The sequence below is a fragment of the Chiloscyllium punctatum genome, chromosome 7 (genome assembly GCF_047496795.1).
Source record: "Chiloscyllium punctatum isolate Juve2018m chromosome 7, sChiPun1.3, whole genome shotgun sequence".
Taxonomy (NCBI): domain Eukaryota; kingdom Metazoa; phylum Chordata; class Chondrichthyes; order Orectolobiformes; family Hemiscylliidae; genus Chiloscyllium; species Chiloscyllium punctatum.
Genome location: NC_092745.1, coordinates 118,956,806 through 118,974,517, shown reverse-complemented (window position 1 = coordinate 118,974,517; position 17,712 = coordinate 118,956,806). Strand labels below are relative to the sequence as shown.

The 17,712-nt window shown below is 41.2% G+C and overlaps 1 protein-coding gene across 5 annotated transcripts in view; it reads right to left on the bottom strand.

Moving 5' to 3' along the window:
• Positions 1-10,154: 10,154 nt before the first annotated feature.
• The window catches only part of LOC140480091 (kynurenine--oxoglutarate transaminase 3-like), an 87,242-nt gene continuing 79,684 nt past the window's right edge, over positions 10,155-17,712 (bottom strand). For all 5 annotated transcript variants that reach the window (XM_072574729.1, XM_072574725.1, XM_072574727.1 and 2 more), the window contains 2 exons: positions 11,185-11,271; positions 10,155-11,030 (listed from right to left, as the gene is read on the bottom strand). In XM_072574729.1, coding sequence (XP_072430830.1) covers positions 10,980-11,030; positions 11,185-11,271 — 138 coding nt within the window. In that variant the 3' untranslated portion in view covers positions 10,155-10,979. The remainder of the gene's footprint in view (positions 11,031-11,184; positions 11,272-17,712) is intronic.

Here is a 17,712-nt window from a genome sequence, read left to right as displayed (position 1 = left end):
GGAAGCCAGTGAGTTTAACTGGTTTGTGGGATAGTTTCACAGATTCTGGTTAGATGCATTGTACCTGTATAATCCTGTCATGGGTGCCTCTGGCAGATAGGTGATCAGCTGCAGAAGTCCACTCAGGTTACATAGAATATAGAACAGTACAGCACAGTGCAGGCTCTTTGGCTTTCAATGTTGTGCTGACCTTTTACTGTACTCCAAGATCAAACTGAGGTACATACCCTTCATTTTACTATCACCTATGTACCTATCATCTATGTACCTAGAGTCACGTAGATGTCCTTAAAATATCCGACTCTACTACCACCACTGGCAGTGCATTCCATGCACCCACCATTCTCTGTGTAAAGAACCAAACTCTAACATCTCCCCTAAACTTTCTTCCAATCAGCTTAAAATTATGCCCCCATGTGATAGCTAGAAAAAAGTCTCTTACTATTCACTCTTTCGATGCCTCTCATCATCTTGTACACCTCTATCAACCCACCTCTCATCCCTCTTTGCTCCAATGAGAAAAGCTCTAGCTTCCTCAACCTTTCTTCATAAGACATATCCTCCAGTCCAGGCAGCATCCTGATAAATCTCCTCTGCACCCTCTCTAAAACTTCCACATCCTTCCTCTAATGAGGTGACTGGAACTGAACACAATATTTCAAGTGTGGTCTAACCAGGGCTCTATAGGGTTGCAACATAACCTTGCGGCTCTTAAACTCAGCCCCCCTGCTAATGAAAGTCAACACACCATAAGCCTTCTTAACAACCCAATCTACTTAGATGGCAACTTTGAAGTATCTACAGACCTGGATCCCAAGATCCCTCTGTTCCCCAACACTGCCAAGAGTCCTGCCTTTAACCCGTTTTCTGTATTCAAATTCGACCTTCCAAAATTAATCACTTCACACTTTTCCAGGTTGAACTCTATCTGCCACTTCTCAGCTCAGTTCTGCATCCTGTCAATGTCTCGTTGCAACCTACAACAGCCCCCCATACTATCCACCACTCCAACAACTTTCATGTCATTGGCAAACTTACTGACCCACCTTTCCACTTCCTCATCTAACTCGTTATAAAAATCACAAAGAACAGATGTCCCAGAACAGATCCTTACAGAACGCCACTGATCACCGAACTCCAGGCTGAATACTTTCCATCTATTGCCACTCTCTGTCTTCATGGGCCAGTCAATTCTGTATCCAGACAATTTTGTATCCTCTTGATGTTCCTGCTCTTCATCCAGAAGAGTGGTTACAGCACAGTCATCACCTTCCTCCTCCTGCAATTCCAGTCCTCTCTTGTGTTATATGGTACAATGCATACTTTGTTCTGTTCTAGAAAACCAAGCAGTGAGAAACAGAACTGGAGCCAGTTGTTTACACTTCAATCAGTTTTTTTTTAACAAAAGATACAAATTACTAACACACAGCTCCAAATCCTACAACTACATTTTCAGTTTGCTCTTAGATCTGCGAGCTCAGGTAAATCCCCAGTCAGTACCCTTAATGTGTCTTCAATTCACTCATTATAATTATTCATGTGCCCCCACCATCTGAGTGTCTTCAAACACGATTAAATGTAAATATGACCAGGAACCATTTCAGTTTTTTAAAAATTCATTTGTGGGCCATGGTCACGAATGGCTGATCAGCATTTATTGCCCATACCTAGTTGCCCTTGAGAAGGTGGTGGTTAAGTTCCCTTCTTGAACTGCTGCAGTCTATGTACTGTAAGTTGACCCATGTTGCACTTAGAGAGGCAATTTCTAACATGGCCTTTTTGATATTGTAACTCCCAAGGTACCTGCATCTAGAAATTCCATTCCTACATCCTGGCCACTTTTACAGGTTAAATTTCACCATTTTGCATCTACAATTACCAACCTCTGATTAGTCACAGGGTTAACACCTTAACACTTAGGGGCACTTCAGAAATAAAAAAGGGAATTGCTACCAACACTTTGATCATAAACTTCTTGAGAAACATCATACCAAAACAATTAGGAACAACTTACTGCAGACACTGGATTCTGTACTGAAAACAACAAATGCTGGAGATCAGAGTGGGTTAGGCAGCATCCACGGAGAGAGAGCAAGCTAACATTTTGAGTCTAGATAACTCTTCATCACAGCTGACGTGAAGTGTGGAGGGTTAGCATTTATGCTATAGTTCAGGGAAGGGTAATGGCTGTAGGGTGCTGGGGAGAAGAGATGTTCATAGTTTCCATGAAGTGACTGGATTGTGAGAATGGCAGAACAATGGTATGTCTCCTTCCAGACTTGAACGGACAGTAAGTGGGATGGGGGAGGGCAGGACATGATTAAAAGCTAAAAGAAAGGAAAGGAATGGTCCACAATTTAAAGGTGTTGAACTCAATATTAAGTACAGAAGGCTGTAAAGTGCCTAATCTGAAGATGAGATGTTGTTCCTCCAGTTTGCGCTGTGTTTCACTGAAACACAGCAGCATGCCAAGGACAGACATGTGGGCATGCGAGCAGGTCGCTGTGTTAAAATGACCGGGAAGGTCTCGGGTTTTGCGCACAGATCGGAGGTGTTCTGCAAAGCGGTCACCCAGCCTGCATTTGGTTTCTCCAATGTAGAGTAGGCCACATTGGCTGCAGCAAACACAATACACAAGATTAGAGGAGGTACAGGTGAAATGCTGCTTCATCTGTAAAGACCACAATTACATGGAAAGGTGCCGTGGAGAGGAGTGTGTTGGTGGTTGTGGAAAGGACTACAATGTCCCAGAAGGAATGTTCCATGCAAAATGCAGATTGGGGAGTGAGGGGAAGATGTGTTTGGTAGTGGCATTTTGCTAGAGTTGTCTAAATGGCAGAGAATGGTAGGGACAGCACAGTTGCTCAGTGGTTAGCACTTTTGCCTCACAGCACCTGAGACCCGGATTTGATTCCCACCTTGGGTGACTGTCTGTGTGGAGTTTACACATTCTCCCTGTGTCTGCGTGGGTTTCCCCTGGGTGTTGTGGTTTCTTCCCACAATCCAAAGATGTGCAAGTTAGGAGAGTTGGCAATGCTAAATTGCCCATGGTGTTCAGGGATGAGCAGATTAGATGCATTAGTCTGGGGTAATGAAGAATAGTGTGGGAATGGGCCTGGCTGGGTTACTCTTCAGAGGGTTGGTGTGGACTTGTTGAGCCAAAGAGCCTGCTTCCTCACTGTAGGAATTCTAATTCTAATTCAGAATAATCCTTTGAATACAGAAACTGGTGGGATGAAAAGAAATTATCTTAGTGCAACTTCTTTCGACATGATCTTTAAATTTTGAGATAAGTTTACGGTTTGAACAGTATAACAAAGGTGATGAGTAAACAACTTCCCTTGTAAACTGTGCCAGTCAATACAAAGCATCTTTATATTGTTTGAGTATGTTACATTGGAAATGCTGAGCTACAATTTTCTATTAAACAAAAGAGGAAATTCCTGATTCCCTCCATTCAATTCTGCAGTATTTGAAAATAGTATTGAGAGCTTCTATGCAGTGTGGCATAGACAGGATGCAGAGCTGGGCTGAGAAATGGCAGATGGAGTTCAACCTGGATAAATGTGAAGTGATGCATTTTGAAAGGTCGAACTTGAGTGCTGAATATAGGATTAAAGACAGATTCTTGGCAGTGTGGAGGAACAGAGGGATTTTGGTGTTCAAGTGCATAGATCCCTCAAAGTTGCCACCCAAGTGGATAGGGTTGTTATGAAAGCATATGGTGTTTTGACTTTCATTAGCAGACGGATCGAGTTTAAGAGCCACGAGGTTTTGCTGCAGTTCTACAAGTCCATGGAGAGACCACACTTGGAATATTGTGTCCAGTTCTGGTCACCCTATTATAGGAAAGATAGGAGGCTTTGGAGAGGGTGCAAAGAAGGTTTACCAGGATGCTGCCTGGACTGGAGGGCTTGCCTTATGAAGAGAGGTTGACTAAGCTTGGACTTTTCTCTCTGGAGAGGAGAAGTGGGGGTGATCTGATCGAGGTGTGCAAGGTAATGAGAGGCATGGATAGAATTGATAGCCAGAGACTTTTCCCCAGGGCAGATTGACTGGCACGAGGTTTTAAGGTGCTGGGGTGCGGGTATAGAGGAGACGTCAGAGGTAGTTTCTTTTCGCAGAGAGTTGTGAGCGCATGGAATGCGTTGCCAGTGGTGGTGGTGGAAGCGGAGTCATTAGGGGCATTTAAGCGACTGCTGGATATGCACATGGACAGCAGTGAATTGAGGCGGGTGTAGGTTAGGTTATTTTGTTTTAGATTATGATTAATTTTCGGCACATCATAATGAGCCAAAGGGCTTGTTCTGTGCTATGCTTTTCTATGTTCTATCTGTAGATTGAGAAACAGAGATAATCTTTCAAATCAATGACCTTTCACCTTCGTCTTCACCATAAGTTCAAACATCCATTAGACTACAACTTTGAAATTGGTACTTTTTATTAAATGTAGCTAACTGCAGCATTTTCATTATCTTAAGCATTTATTAGCCATATTTTCTAATTTTTTAAAAAGGGTGGCATCTTCAAATAGTGTCAGAGTCTGCAACTTTTCTATAACAATCATTTAATTCATTCAAGGTATGAAATGGTTCTATCATCAGTTAGAGTCTTCCTGTATCATAGGAGGGAATTAAGATACTCAGCCTTAACTTTAACGTCCACTTAACAAAAGCTTGCTGTAAATTGACTGCTATGATATTATGCTATGGCTGTGACTGTGGATGGAATTAATGCCCTGATCTCAAGCAAGGTTGATGGTGGTAAAGTGTATTTATTTGGATGGCAGGGTGCCATTTGGGGACACTGCCCCCTTTCTCCCTCTCCTCCAATTAACTCTGGGGCAGGATTTAATTCCCACTTACGGGCCTCATGCCACTCTAGTGTTGAACCAGCGGCAGCAGAGCATTCATTGCATGGGAAGCCTGAAAAGCAAATCCCATATTCTTGCAGTGTCTTTGGTGGGTGGGGATTTCTTCATTTAATGACACTGACTACCTGATTGAGGGACCTAGCATTGGAAACAGGAGTGTCCATTGAGTCCTGCCCTTACTGTTGACCCCTTTTCAGCACCTCCATGATTCCCAATCCATGACCCTTGCTGATGATGAAACCTGCTTTTGACAGCTGCCAGTCCTGATTGGTCAGCAGATTGTTCTCAAGCGACATGATTAACACCTCCTGGGTCCTTAAAGTCAGGGAAGGCTCGCCAGCAAGACATAAGTCACCTCAAAATACATCATATTTCAGAACAATTTCTTTGTGAAGTACATTGGGACTTCCTTAGATCATGAAAGATCCTATATAAATGCATGACTTATTTTCTTGTATTATGCTTTTCTATTTTGTGCATTCTATTGAACTATAGAAAGGTTACAGCACAGAAAGGGTTTCAAGGGATATGGGCCAAGTACTGGCAAATGGAACTAGATTAGGTTGGGATATCTGGTCAGCATGGACGAGTTGGACTGAAGGGTCTGTTTCTGTGGTGTACATCTCCATGACTCTGTGAGAAAGAAGTCATTCAGCCCATCATATCTGCAGCAGCTGACTAAACCAGCACCATTCTCATCCCATTTCCTGGTACCTAGTCTGTAGCTTTGCCCGTTTCAACACTTAAGGTGCAGGTCCCAGAGCCTTTTAAATTGGTTTCATGGGCTATGGGCCTCTCTGCCTGGAACAATATTTATTGCCTGTCCCTAATTGCCCACAGGCAGTTAAAAATCAACCATAGCATTGCCCTTTGATGTGAAGGGCAGTGCTTGTCACTGGCCACTCGGGTGTTTTCCTATCTTCCTGGTGGTGGAAATTGAATAAAGATTTGTGCACTTTGTGTCTCTCACTGTGTCTCACATCTACACACATACACCATGGGTGCTGGGGAAAAAAAGAGAGAAGAAAAAATATAAACAGGAGGCGCCCTTTAATGTGAAGGGCAGTGCTTGTCACTGGCCACTCGGGTGTTTTCCTATCTTCCTGGTGGTGGAAATTGAATAAAGATTCATGCACTTTGTGTCTCTCACTGTGTCTCACAGCTGTACACACACACACACCATGGGTGCTGGGGAAAAATAAGCACTACCACAGTTAGGCGGTAGTGTGGGGGTTAAAACAAAAAAAAAGGGTGAGTAGTCCCTACCAAAAAAAAATAAACAGGGGTTTACGAAAAAAAAATCAACCATATTGCCATGGCTGTGGAGTCACATGTAGGCCAGGCCAGGTAAGGATGGCAGCTTTCATTACCTAAAGAAAATTAGTGAACTAGATGGGTTTTTAATAACATTCATCAATGGTTACATGGCCACTCTCAGGATAGTTCCAAAATTTTTATTGAATTCAGATTTTACCACCTGATGTTCTACTTAAACATATAATCCTAGAATATTAGCCTGGAGTTCTGGATTAGTAGATCAGTGACATTACCACAATGCTACCACCCGCCTTGAGTTGACGGTTTCCATGTACAATAATGAGTAAATTCTCGTGGTGGCTTGGTACAACTAAGTGACTTGCTAGGCCATTTTGGAGGGCATTTAGGTGTCAGTGTGGATCTGGGACCAGCCAGGACATTGCTAAATTAGGGTAAAACCCCAGGTGGGCTTTTACAACAATTGAAGATAATTTCCTGGAGATTAGCTTTCAATTCCAGATTTATTTATTAATTGATTTTTAAATTTATTGGTTGAATTCAAATTTCACCATCTTTTGAGGTTCTGAAGAAGGGTCACTAGCCCCAAAACATTAACTCTGCTTTCTTTTCACAGATGTTGCCAGACCAGCTGAGTTTCTCCAGCAATTTCTGTTTTTATCTCCCCAATTCTCTGAAAAGGGCTGTTTGTGTGGGTCAAAAACTGAATGCTGCCTAAAAGATTACTGGCAATTTCTGCAAAATGATTTTCTTTTAGCCATTTGAAACTTAAAAAAAATAAAATTTGGGACTAAAAATTTCCCACTGTTAACAAAGATTAAAATTTGAAGCAACTCGTTTGATCAAGCTAGAAATAGCAGTTTCAGTGCAGGATTATGTGGGTATTTAATTAGTTTGGGAGGTGCAAATACAATAACTGCAATAATATGACAACTTTCTGAATATTGTGATCCTTACCCAGTGCTTTCCATCAGTTAAGTGAAAACAGCAGCAGGCGCTACACAACAGCACCATCTGCAGTCTGAAGATGTAACCACCAAGATATCGTCCACTTCATTTCCCACCTCTTTATTTTATAGTTATTTGCCTTGATACAGTCCCTTTAACTAGGTAAAATCTCCCAAGAAATGTCATAGATATCTCAGCAAAGAAAATGTAACAGCAAATCACATACAGATATTAGTATCAGTAATTAAATATTTAGTCAGAGAGATAGGTTTTAAGGGCTTTTTTTTAAAAACAAGGAGGGAAGTGGAGTAGTCCAGAGTTACAGAGCCGAGGCAGATGACAGCATGGCAACCAATGGTAGAGAAGCAAAAATGGGAATGGGCAAAAGATAAGCTTAAGAACGGGGCAGAAAACTGGAGGTTAGAAATTGTTAGGGCTGAGATCACAAGTGGATTGGTAAAATATGATGATGGATCCTTGCCCATTGCTAACTAAAATTAAGCTTCTGTAAAATAGTATAGAAGTAGGTTACATCTCAATCACAATTCCAATGCCCAAGAAACAAGGACACTGCTGATGTACCAGGCTCCAAAACGATTATAACAAGGACACATCTGACAGAAAAGAATAATTTACAATTGTCTGAGTGTTCTAAACTCTCAGCCATGCGAAACACTGTCTCAGTGTTTGTTCTATCAAGCCCTTCAGAACTTTGCATGTTATAATCAAGTCACTGCTCATTCTTAGGGAGTCTGTCATCACGGAAGAGCATCCCTATCTTAGGAACTCAATAAATGTCCATCAATGTTCCCATTCCCCACAAGGATGGAACCCATCACGAGTGCAAGGGCCAAACCTGAGGCATTCAAGCTATCTTTGGACATATGTCAGGATGGATGATTCATGATGGCCTGCTCCTGAGGATGCCATTATCACAGAAGTTGATTTGTCCCTTAATTAACTCACCTCACCTGATTTCAAGAAACAGCTAAGCGTCAGTCCATGGCAAAAATTATGGGCCCTGGGAACACCTTGGCTGTAGTGCTAAAACATATTCCAGAACTAGCCATGATGCTAGCCAATATTTCCAGCTATTAATATCTACCCAGCAATTTGGGGAATTACCCAGTTCTATCCTGACCAGAAGAAACATAAATCCAACACCAACCTACTCTTAATCATGTGATGGCCCATGAGCTAGGAAAAGGAGAATCTACGTTTCAGACAAGAGCCCTTTAGGAATGAGGCTTATGAACCGAGGGGGTGGACTGGGGGCAAGTTAGCTGAGAGTATGATAGGTAGATGGAGGTGGGGGTAAAGATGATAGGTTGGAGAGGAGGGTGGAGCGGATAGGTGGGAAGGAAGATGGACAGGTACTTTCAAGTCACCTGGCCCAACTGCAGCCTGTACCTACTCCCTCATAACTATCTTCCAAGACTTTATCCTGAGGTGAATAGACCAAACTGTGAATTTTCTTAACTCCTGCTACCTACCTCACAGAGGAAAATCCAGGCCGAAGTCTTCAGGAATGTCAGATTGTAGACAAGTATTCATTAAACTATCTGCTTGCTTCCAAATAAGAAAGTTGGGCCTCCAGAATAGCTAATCAGCATTTCTAGCTGGAAACAAGGCCCATGTGATTCATGTCAACTTGAAGATGGGCTTTGAGAGCAGAAGGCCTTCTGAAGTACCCCTGAACCTCTCTGACACAGTTAGTCTGCCAGGATCCAGGAGAGAAGGACCAGTTATGTGCTGAAGGTCTCTCTAGTTGTTATGCAAAAATGTGGGTGGGAGCTCATGCTCAGATTGAGAATACGAAGTTTGTGAGGAGTTGAAATGAAGCTACAAGATTTGCAGAGCTTGCATTATAGGGAAAACGAATCCTCACTGTGGAAGACAGTTCTTGAGATTTAAAAAAAAGGTACCAGGGCCACAAAGAAATAAATGGAAACATTTGGGGCCTCAGAATCACCTTCACTGGAATATTGCAGCAGGCCCAGGATGAAAATGCTGGCCGTGTTTGTTCTATTTCTCTCTTCAGTCCAGCTCAGCTTCGGTAGTATTTTCTGTTCTAATTTTGGATTTCCAGCATATGCAGTATTTTGTTCTTATCTGAGAACTTTTAGTATGTTTCATATATTAAAGATCTTAAAAATGTGAAATCTTGTGTCATGCTCTTTCTTACCTGTTCACTGGAAATTCAGATTTCTTTTTTCAATGATGTCTATGCGATATTAACAAATATGACATGGTAACTGTTTTTTAGATGAATGATAGAGTTATTGAGATGTAAAGCACAGAAGCAGACCCTTCGGTCCAACTCATCCATGCTAAGCAGATATCCAAAATTAATCTAGTCCCATTTGCCAGCACTTGGCCATATCCATCTAAACCCTTCCTATTCATATACTCATCCAGATGCCTTTTAAATGTTGTAATTGTACCAGCCTCCACCATTTCTTCTGGCAGCTCATTCCGTACATGCACCACCCTCTGTGTGAAAAAGTTGCTCCTTAAATCCCTTTTAAATTTTTCCCCTCTCACCCTAAACCTATGCCTTCTAGTTCTGGACTCCCCAAAACAGGGAAAATGCTATCCATGCCCCTCGTGATCTTATAAACCTCTATAAGGTCATCCCTCAGCCTCTGACACTCCAGGGAAAACAGCCCCAGCCTGTTCAGCCTCTCCTTACAGCTCAAACCCTCCAACCCTGACAACATCCTTGTAAATCTTTTCTGAACCTTTTCAAGTTTCACAACACCCTTCCTATTGGAGGGAGACCAGAATTGCACACAATATTTCAAAAGTGGCCTAACCAATGTCCAGTACAACTGCAATATGACCTACCAATTCCTATACTCAATGCACTGACCTATAAAAGGAAAGCATAACAAATGCCTTTTTCACTATCCTATCCACCTGTGACTCCTTTTTCAAGGAACTATGAATGGAGTCTATGGACAGTGGAGGAATGGTGGGGGGCACTGTCCAGGAGCACAATAGAATAATTGACAATAACATAATCATCATACAATCAAACAAAAACAGAAATCCACAGTGTAATTAATTCAGATGTGTATTAATCTGTTCAAAAGTGTAACAGAGATGACTGGATACAGTTATTTGATAAAAACCCACACCTTTCACTTCCGCTGTGTATCAAGGTTCATACATTTCAAATAGATTCATCATTCAAGAGTTTTCTTCAACACAAATAAAAAAAACCAAATAAGCTTGATAAATTAATGCCATAATACTTAGAATCTTCAATTCTAGAGAAAAAAAATGTTAATCAAGCTTGTACCAAAAAATGCAAAATCTCCCCAAAAATCTTGGAGCATATTTTATCTTCAGTTCTTCTGCGTTCATGCTGTTTTTTTTAAAAAACAATATGTCCAATGTGTGTAAAAGAACAAACAAACACCAGAGGGTAGGCTTTCCAAACACTTTCCTGCAGCAAGTGATGTTGTTATTGGAGCATCAAGTTAAGAGTAATTAAACCACAATTTTACAGTGTTCAGAATATCTTACTCTGGTTGGGAACTAAAGAAAACCTACATATACATTTGTTTGCTTGAAGAGAACCATGTGATTGTCAGGTATGTACCAAATAGACTTCAACATGGATGTGCTAACCATGTATTGAAATTGAGATTGAGATTGGTATTGTAGAACCATACCAATCTCAATTACTTCCAGGTGAAACTATAAAAACCAAATGATATTTAACAGACTCCCAATTCCTGCAAATCTTTGACCTGTTGAATTCTGTGCTTTGAGGAAAGCAAGGAAGAGCTGAAGACTACCTGTTTACTCAAAATGAAATTTAAGGCCAACACTGGTTGATATGTAGATTGCTTCTCTGTTGGTGAAGCAATGGCATTCATTTCCAGTTTTTCAGAATGGTCTCCGCTGAATTCAAAGTGCTGTCTTGCTGTTTAAAAGAACAGAAGAATATTTTAGAGAACATACAAAGTAGAGATGTGCATATATATGCTTTGAGTTCATGTTTCATTCATTCTCAGCAACAGATCTGGTAAACAAAAGGCCCCTGCAACCACTCCCAATGTGTAAATCAGCTAACTCACCTTGATAAAGCAGAAGCGAATATATTTCTCAAAATGGCACTTGGATTGGTCACTGACAAATGAGGTCACAGGAATTGCTGCCAGTTTCTGAAATGAAACAAAGATTCTAAATTATAATCTCTAGCAGCATGTAGAGGGATAGCATAAACTGAAGTTTAGTTTCACACACATTTCCACCTATCTGGATTACACACAATCTTAATATGTATTAATCAGCCCAGAGTTATCTATTATGTTAAGGAAAAAATACATAATACACTCAAAATCTTAAGCCTGAGTCCATTTCCTCCATTGTAAATTTCTATGTTGTCATGAACAAGAATCATTAATGGATACATTTCACTTTTATGTACAGCATGTCCTTTTAAAAAGAAAGACATAGAGGCCAAAAGATAGGTCCAATAAAGTAAGTGTCACTATCTTCTTTCTGCAACCACATACTCACGCCATCTCTGCAAGTGTACCGCCATCCCAGCAAGACTAATGGTTTACCACTCTCCCCACTTCATGCAAAATATTCTCTTTCACTCTCATCAGCCCCACTATCCAACTCACAAGACCACTAACCACATGCCCTCTATACCACATACTCACTCATTTGGGACACCTCATTGACCTTCCCCCACCTTCACCAGCATTAACTGTTTCCATTCCACTTTCGTCTCACTCACTCCGTGTTCCACCACCCTGTTCCCCCATTCAATAACTCTGCAGCCTAACTCCATATACCTGCCTGTGGCCCATATTCCTTAATAACTTTCCTGAACAAAAACTTAACTATTTCAAACTTAAAACTAACAACTGATCTAGCATCTACTGCCATTTGTGGAAGAGAGTTCCAAACATTAACCACCATTTGTGTGTAGACGTGCTTCCTAAACTGGTTCCTTTTAGTACAAATATTTCGAGACAGGAAAACCATCCAGCAGGGAAGGGATCGTATTAACTGAATTTTATTGTGGGAGTGAGTAAAGAAAAGGAGCCAGTACATCTCTCCTTCAATGTACAATAACTGAAGCAATCCATCTCCAAATGCAGCAAGACCTGGACAAAATCCAGACTTGGCCTGACAAGTGACAAGAAACATTCCCACAATACTAGAGGAAGGCAATGACATCACAAATAATAGAGAATCTAACCATTAGCCTTTGATAGTCAATGACATTACCATCACTGGATCTCCACTGTCAACATCCCTGGGGAGTTAGCATTAACCAGAAATTGAAATAGACTGGTCATATAGCAACTGTGGTTAAAAGAGCAGGGCAAAAAGTAGGAATCCTGCAGTAGTTAACTCATCTCCTGACTCACAAAGCATGTCCAGATTCTACAAGGCATAAGTTAGGAATGTCTTAATGAGTGCAGATTCAATAACACTCAAGAAGCTTGACACCAGGACATAGCACCAAATCCATAAAGATTCACTGCCTCTACCACTGAAGCTCAGTAGCACAGTATATACCAGCTACAAGATGTATCTTTCAAACCCATGATCGCTACCATCTAAAAGGATAAGGACAGCAGATATACATGAAGACCACCAACTGCCTGTTCGTCTCCAAGCCATTCAGCATCCTGACTTTGAAATAAATTGCTATTCCTTCAGGGCAGGTCATCAGTCTTCAAACATTTTCTCTGGATTTCTGGTCTGTCTAGTTTATCCTTTCTTAAATACAAAATACTCTTAAGTTCTAATTTCTGGTGTAACACAAAATTAGAACTCAATTTATCTCTACCCAAAACCTAAACCAGTCAAGATCATCTGTGAAAAATACTTAAGATCTTAGGTGACAAACTACACATCTAATCTTGGTGTTTAGAAGAGATCAATATGTAGAAAGAGAAAGAGAAAAAGGACAAGAGGAAAGAGAAAATATAAATAAGGAAAAATTGAACAGGTGGGGAGGAACAAAGAGGCTGACTAAATAAAGGACAAGGAATTGAAACAAGAAAAGAGACTAAGTAAGAAAAATTAGAGAAAAAAAATCCATAGCTTTATTAAATTAAACAAAATCAAAAGATTTGCAGGCCATGAGTATTAGATGTTGGAAGCAGAGCTAACGGATTTGCTCTTGCACAGATCTGGCACAAAGACAACAGCATAAGGGTTGTTCTTTGCTGATGTAACCATTTTAATGTTCTCTGGTTCCATTTAGTTACACACAACAGACAGTTGCCTGAGGGTGGAATCAAAGCCGATTCCCTGGCATTGTGAGGGAGCCACCATACTCCAGGTTCTGTCTCCTAACTCATCAGGGACTGAGCTACTACCTGGAGATGACTTACCATCGGTAGTTTGTGTGTGGTGAGGGCGTGAAATTGTTATTTTTCAGGGTAGGCTTTCGGCCCTCCTGCCATTTTTTAAATGGTAACTTCTAAATGTTGGAGAAAGAGGTGTTTTGAGATGGAGGTACCTTCTCTCTCTCTTCCCTGACATATAGACTAAATCTCCTTCTAGCAGTACAGCCTCCCACTGACTGACCACCAGCCTTAAGAACCCATCACTGTTCTTAACTATTTGCAAGTAAACCCTTTGTCTACTAATTGGAGGGTAAATCACTGCCACATGACCATCCCACACAGTGATGGGTTCTTCCTCATAGATGAGCTTGAATCCAAGACCCCAGTTCCAAAGGGGAAGATCATAGGAACACAGAAGCAGAAGTAGCTATTTGTCATTTTGAGTCTGCTTCACAATATAATCATGGTTGATCTGATTGTAGTCTCCCTTGTAAATCAAAATAAAGCAACTCACGCTTGAATAAATTTAATAGCTCGGCCTCCTCTACATTTTGAAGAAGAGAATTTCCCATAACTATGACCCTCTGGGAGAGATTTCTTCTCATATCCATCTTAGTTCTATTCTCCCCTACAAGAGAGAACATCCTTCCAGTATCCACCCTATCAAGTCCCCTCAGATCTTATATGTTTCAATGAGTTCACCTCTTACTCTAAACTTCAATAGATTTCGGTCCAACCTGTTCAAACTTCCTTCTTATGTCAAACCCTTCACCTCAGAAATGAGTGGAGTGAACTGAACAGTTTCTAACAGAATTATAACTACTTTTCCCAAGTGCGGTGACTAAATAAACATGTACACAGTATTCCAAATACGGTCCCACCAAGGCCCTGTGAAGTTGCAGTTAAACATCCTTATTTTTATATTCCATTCTTCTTGCAATAAATGCTAATATTCCATTTGCCTCTGTAGTCAATTGCTGTACCTACAAATTAATTGTATGTGATTCATGTTTGTATGCTTTCCTTTATTGGTTACAATATTGAGCATAAGAGTTAGGAGGTCATGTTGCGGCTGTATAGGGCATTGGTTAGGCCACTTTTGGAAAATTGCGTGCAATTCTGGTCTCCTTCCTATCAGAAGGATGTTGTAAAACTTGAAAGGGTTCAGAAAAGATTGACAAGAATGTTGTCAGGGTTGTAGGGGGTTTGAGCTATAGGGAGATGCTGTATAGGCTAGGGCTGTTTTCCCTGGAGCGTCGAAGGCTGAGAGCTGACCTTATGGAGGTTTATAAAATCATGAAGGGCATGGATAGGATAAATAGACAAGGTCTTTTCCCTGGGGTGGGTGAGTCCAGAACTAGAGGGCATAGGTTTAGGGTGAGAGGGGAAAGATATAAAAGGGACCTAAGGGGCAACATTTTCACACAGAGAGTGGTGCAGGTATGGAATGAAGTGGCAAAGGAAAATGGTGGAGACTAGTACAATTACAACATTTAAAAGGCATCTGGATGGGTATATGAATAGGAAGGGTTTAGAGGGATATGGACCAAGTGCTGGCAAATGGGACTAGATTAGGTTGGGATATCTGGTCAGCACAGAAGAGTTGGACTGAAGGGTCTGTTTCCATGCTGAACATCCCTATGACTCTTTGTACAAGGACACCTGAATGTAAAAGGGGTAAGTTTAAAGGAGATGCAAGAGGCAAATTGTTTTTTACAAAGAAGCTGGTAAGTGCCTGGAATGTGCTGCCAGAGGAGGTGGTAGAAGCAGATACAATAGCAACGTTTAAGAGGTATCTTGACACATATGCAAATAGCAGAGAATACAGGGATACAGACCACGTAAAGGCAGAAGGTTTTTAGTTTAGAAAAGCATCATGTATCAGTACAGCAGCTTGGTGGACCGAAGGGCTGTTCCTGTGCTTAACTGTTCTTTGTTAAATGGAACTTCCCAAGGATGATCTTAATATCCTGCTTGACTAGTTTCTGTCATGCGAGCAATTTAAACTTGCACCCCCCCCCAGAATGTCAGAGTTCAAACATGATCTGTGCAGCCCCTGCTTTGGTTATGTTTGAACTTATAAGGGTCTCTGCTGCAGATATTCTCTATGATTGTGTAACGCTTAGACTTATGGGAGGGGACTGTGTAGAAGGATTTAGATCATGTAATACTGTGTGGGAAAAGTACTGTGGATGTTTATGAACTGAAGTTTGTTTGGCATACTCTCACATAATTGGATGGATTGCATGCTGAGCCATCCAACTAGGTGCTGGTAAGGTCAGAGTTAAGGAAACCGATAAGGCTAGCGAGTCAGCTACATTTCCTGCAATTCCCCCCTTAACCTTCTCATTTATTTTCAATGGTGAAATACTGTGGTTTGCTTTGAACACACTAACTGTACTCCTGCAGGTGAAGAATATGTGTTGTTGCTTTGCAGTGAGAGGTGTACACTCTATTGAGCTGCTTGGCAGAGGATCACACCATCTCTCCAAATTGGCATCAAGTATATCACAGAATATATCATTGAAACTGCATAGAAGATGAACTTTACTAACAAGGATACTTTATGTGTTTTGTGTGAGTAGGAATCAATGAGAAGGGAGGTCGTGAAAATAAACAAAGGACAATACAAGCTATAGGGTAAAATCACCATTGTACCAGAGGATCATCGAACAGCTCTCTCTTTAGAAAGAGACAACTAGTGGTAAATTTTACCCGAGAATCACCATGCCTCAGGTAAGGTTCAAGGTTGGGAAGGCAAGACACTTCTGGTAACCTCAGCATGTACAGGAATTGAACCCACACTGTTGGCATCACTCTGCATCAAATTTAGGGGAAGCGTCTGGCTTCTTTCTTCCTTGTCAGGAATGAAATATCTTACATTCATCCCAAAAGCTTCTTGCCCTATCTATTGCCACCCCTATATATGATTTCTACATATTAAATAAAACGTAAAACATTGGATTGAGAAATAATACAGAAGTTTATACAAAATGCCTGGTCATGTTTGCAACTTTCTGAGAATGGCAGGATGCATTATATTTGACAGATAGTACATTTAATTGATTGCAGGCCAAATTAGATTAGATTACATTACAGTGTGGAAACAGGCCCTTTGGCCCAACAAGTCCACACCGACCCGCCAAAGCGCAACCCACCCATACCCCTACATTTACCCCTTACCTAACACTATGGGCAATTGAGCGTGGCCAATTCACCTGACCTGCACATCTTGGACTGTGGGAGGAAACCGGAGCACCCGGAGGAAACCCACGCCGACACGAGGAGAATGTGCAAACTCCACACAGTCAGTCGCCTGAGGCGGGAATTGAACCCGGGTCTCTGGCGCTGTGAGGCAGCAGTGCTAACCACTGTGCCACCTTATTTTAAAAATAAGGTAAGGATTGCTAAAATGCTGTGTATTTCTCTCTGATTCTTAACAAAGCTGGTTAGGTACAGCAGATTCTAGAAATCTGAAATAAACCTTTGCCAGGACAACACATTTCTCTTAAATTTGATCCTTTTTCTTTTCAATTCATTGATGCGATGTGAGCATTGTTGTCAAAATCAGCATCCCTAACTTCCCTTGAGGAACAGATTGGCACAAAGATTAGAAGGAACTCGCACTCTCAGTAAGTGATATCTCACTGCAGGGCATAGATCTGCTGCAGGATTTCCAAAGCTGTAACCTGAAATGGGATTGGAAGGAGGAGTGCAGGTTGCCTTCACTATTCTACTCCCAGTTATTTCCTCAGGTAGTGGAATGGCCAACAACTTTTGAAGTTGTGCTGGTGCCAAATAAATCGCCCTTTTGACCTCAGAACTCAATTAGCATATTATCAAATTATGCACTAGGAACACCAAATGAGCTGATCTCTCGCTATTGTCAAATGTCAACCACAATCACCACTGAGGGAGCAGAAACCCTCTCAGCCCTGTTTGGATTATACAAACCCTACAGCTTGGAAAGCAGAAGAATTGCTTTTGAAAATGGACTATGGCGATTCAAGAAGGCAGCTCATCACCAAAGTCTCAAGAGCAACTACAAATGAACAATAAACGCTGGCCCAGCTATCGATGCTCACATCTCATGTGTGAATAAAATAAAAATCAGACTGCAATTGAGAAACCGGGTCTTTGTATCTGAAAGCTCCTGCAGCCCTACAACACTCAGAGATCTTACTTGTATCCACTCAATTCCAGTTCCCTGTGCACCCCAATTTTCTATTGTGACCTGATTTCAAATTTTATTTGATCAAACTTCTTTTGGGACATTTTATTACATTA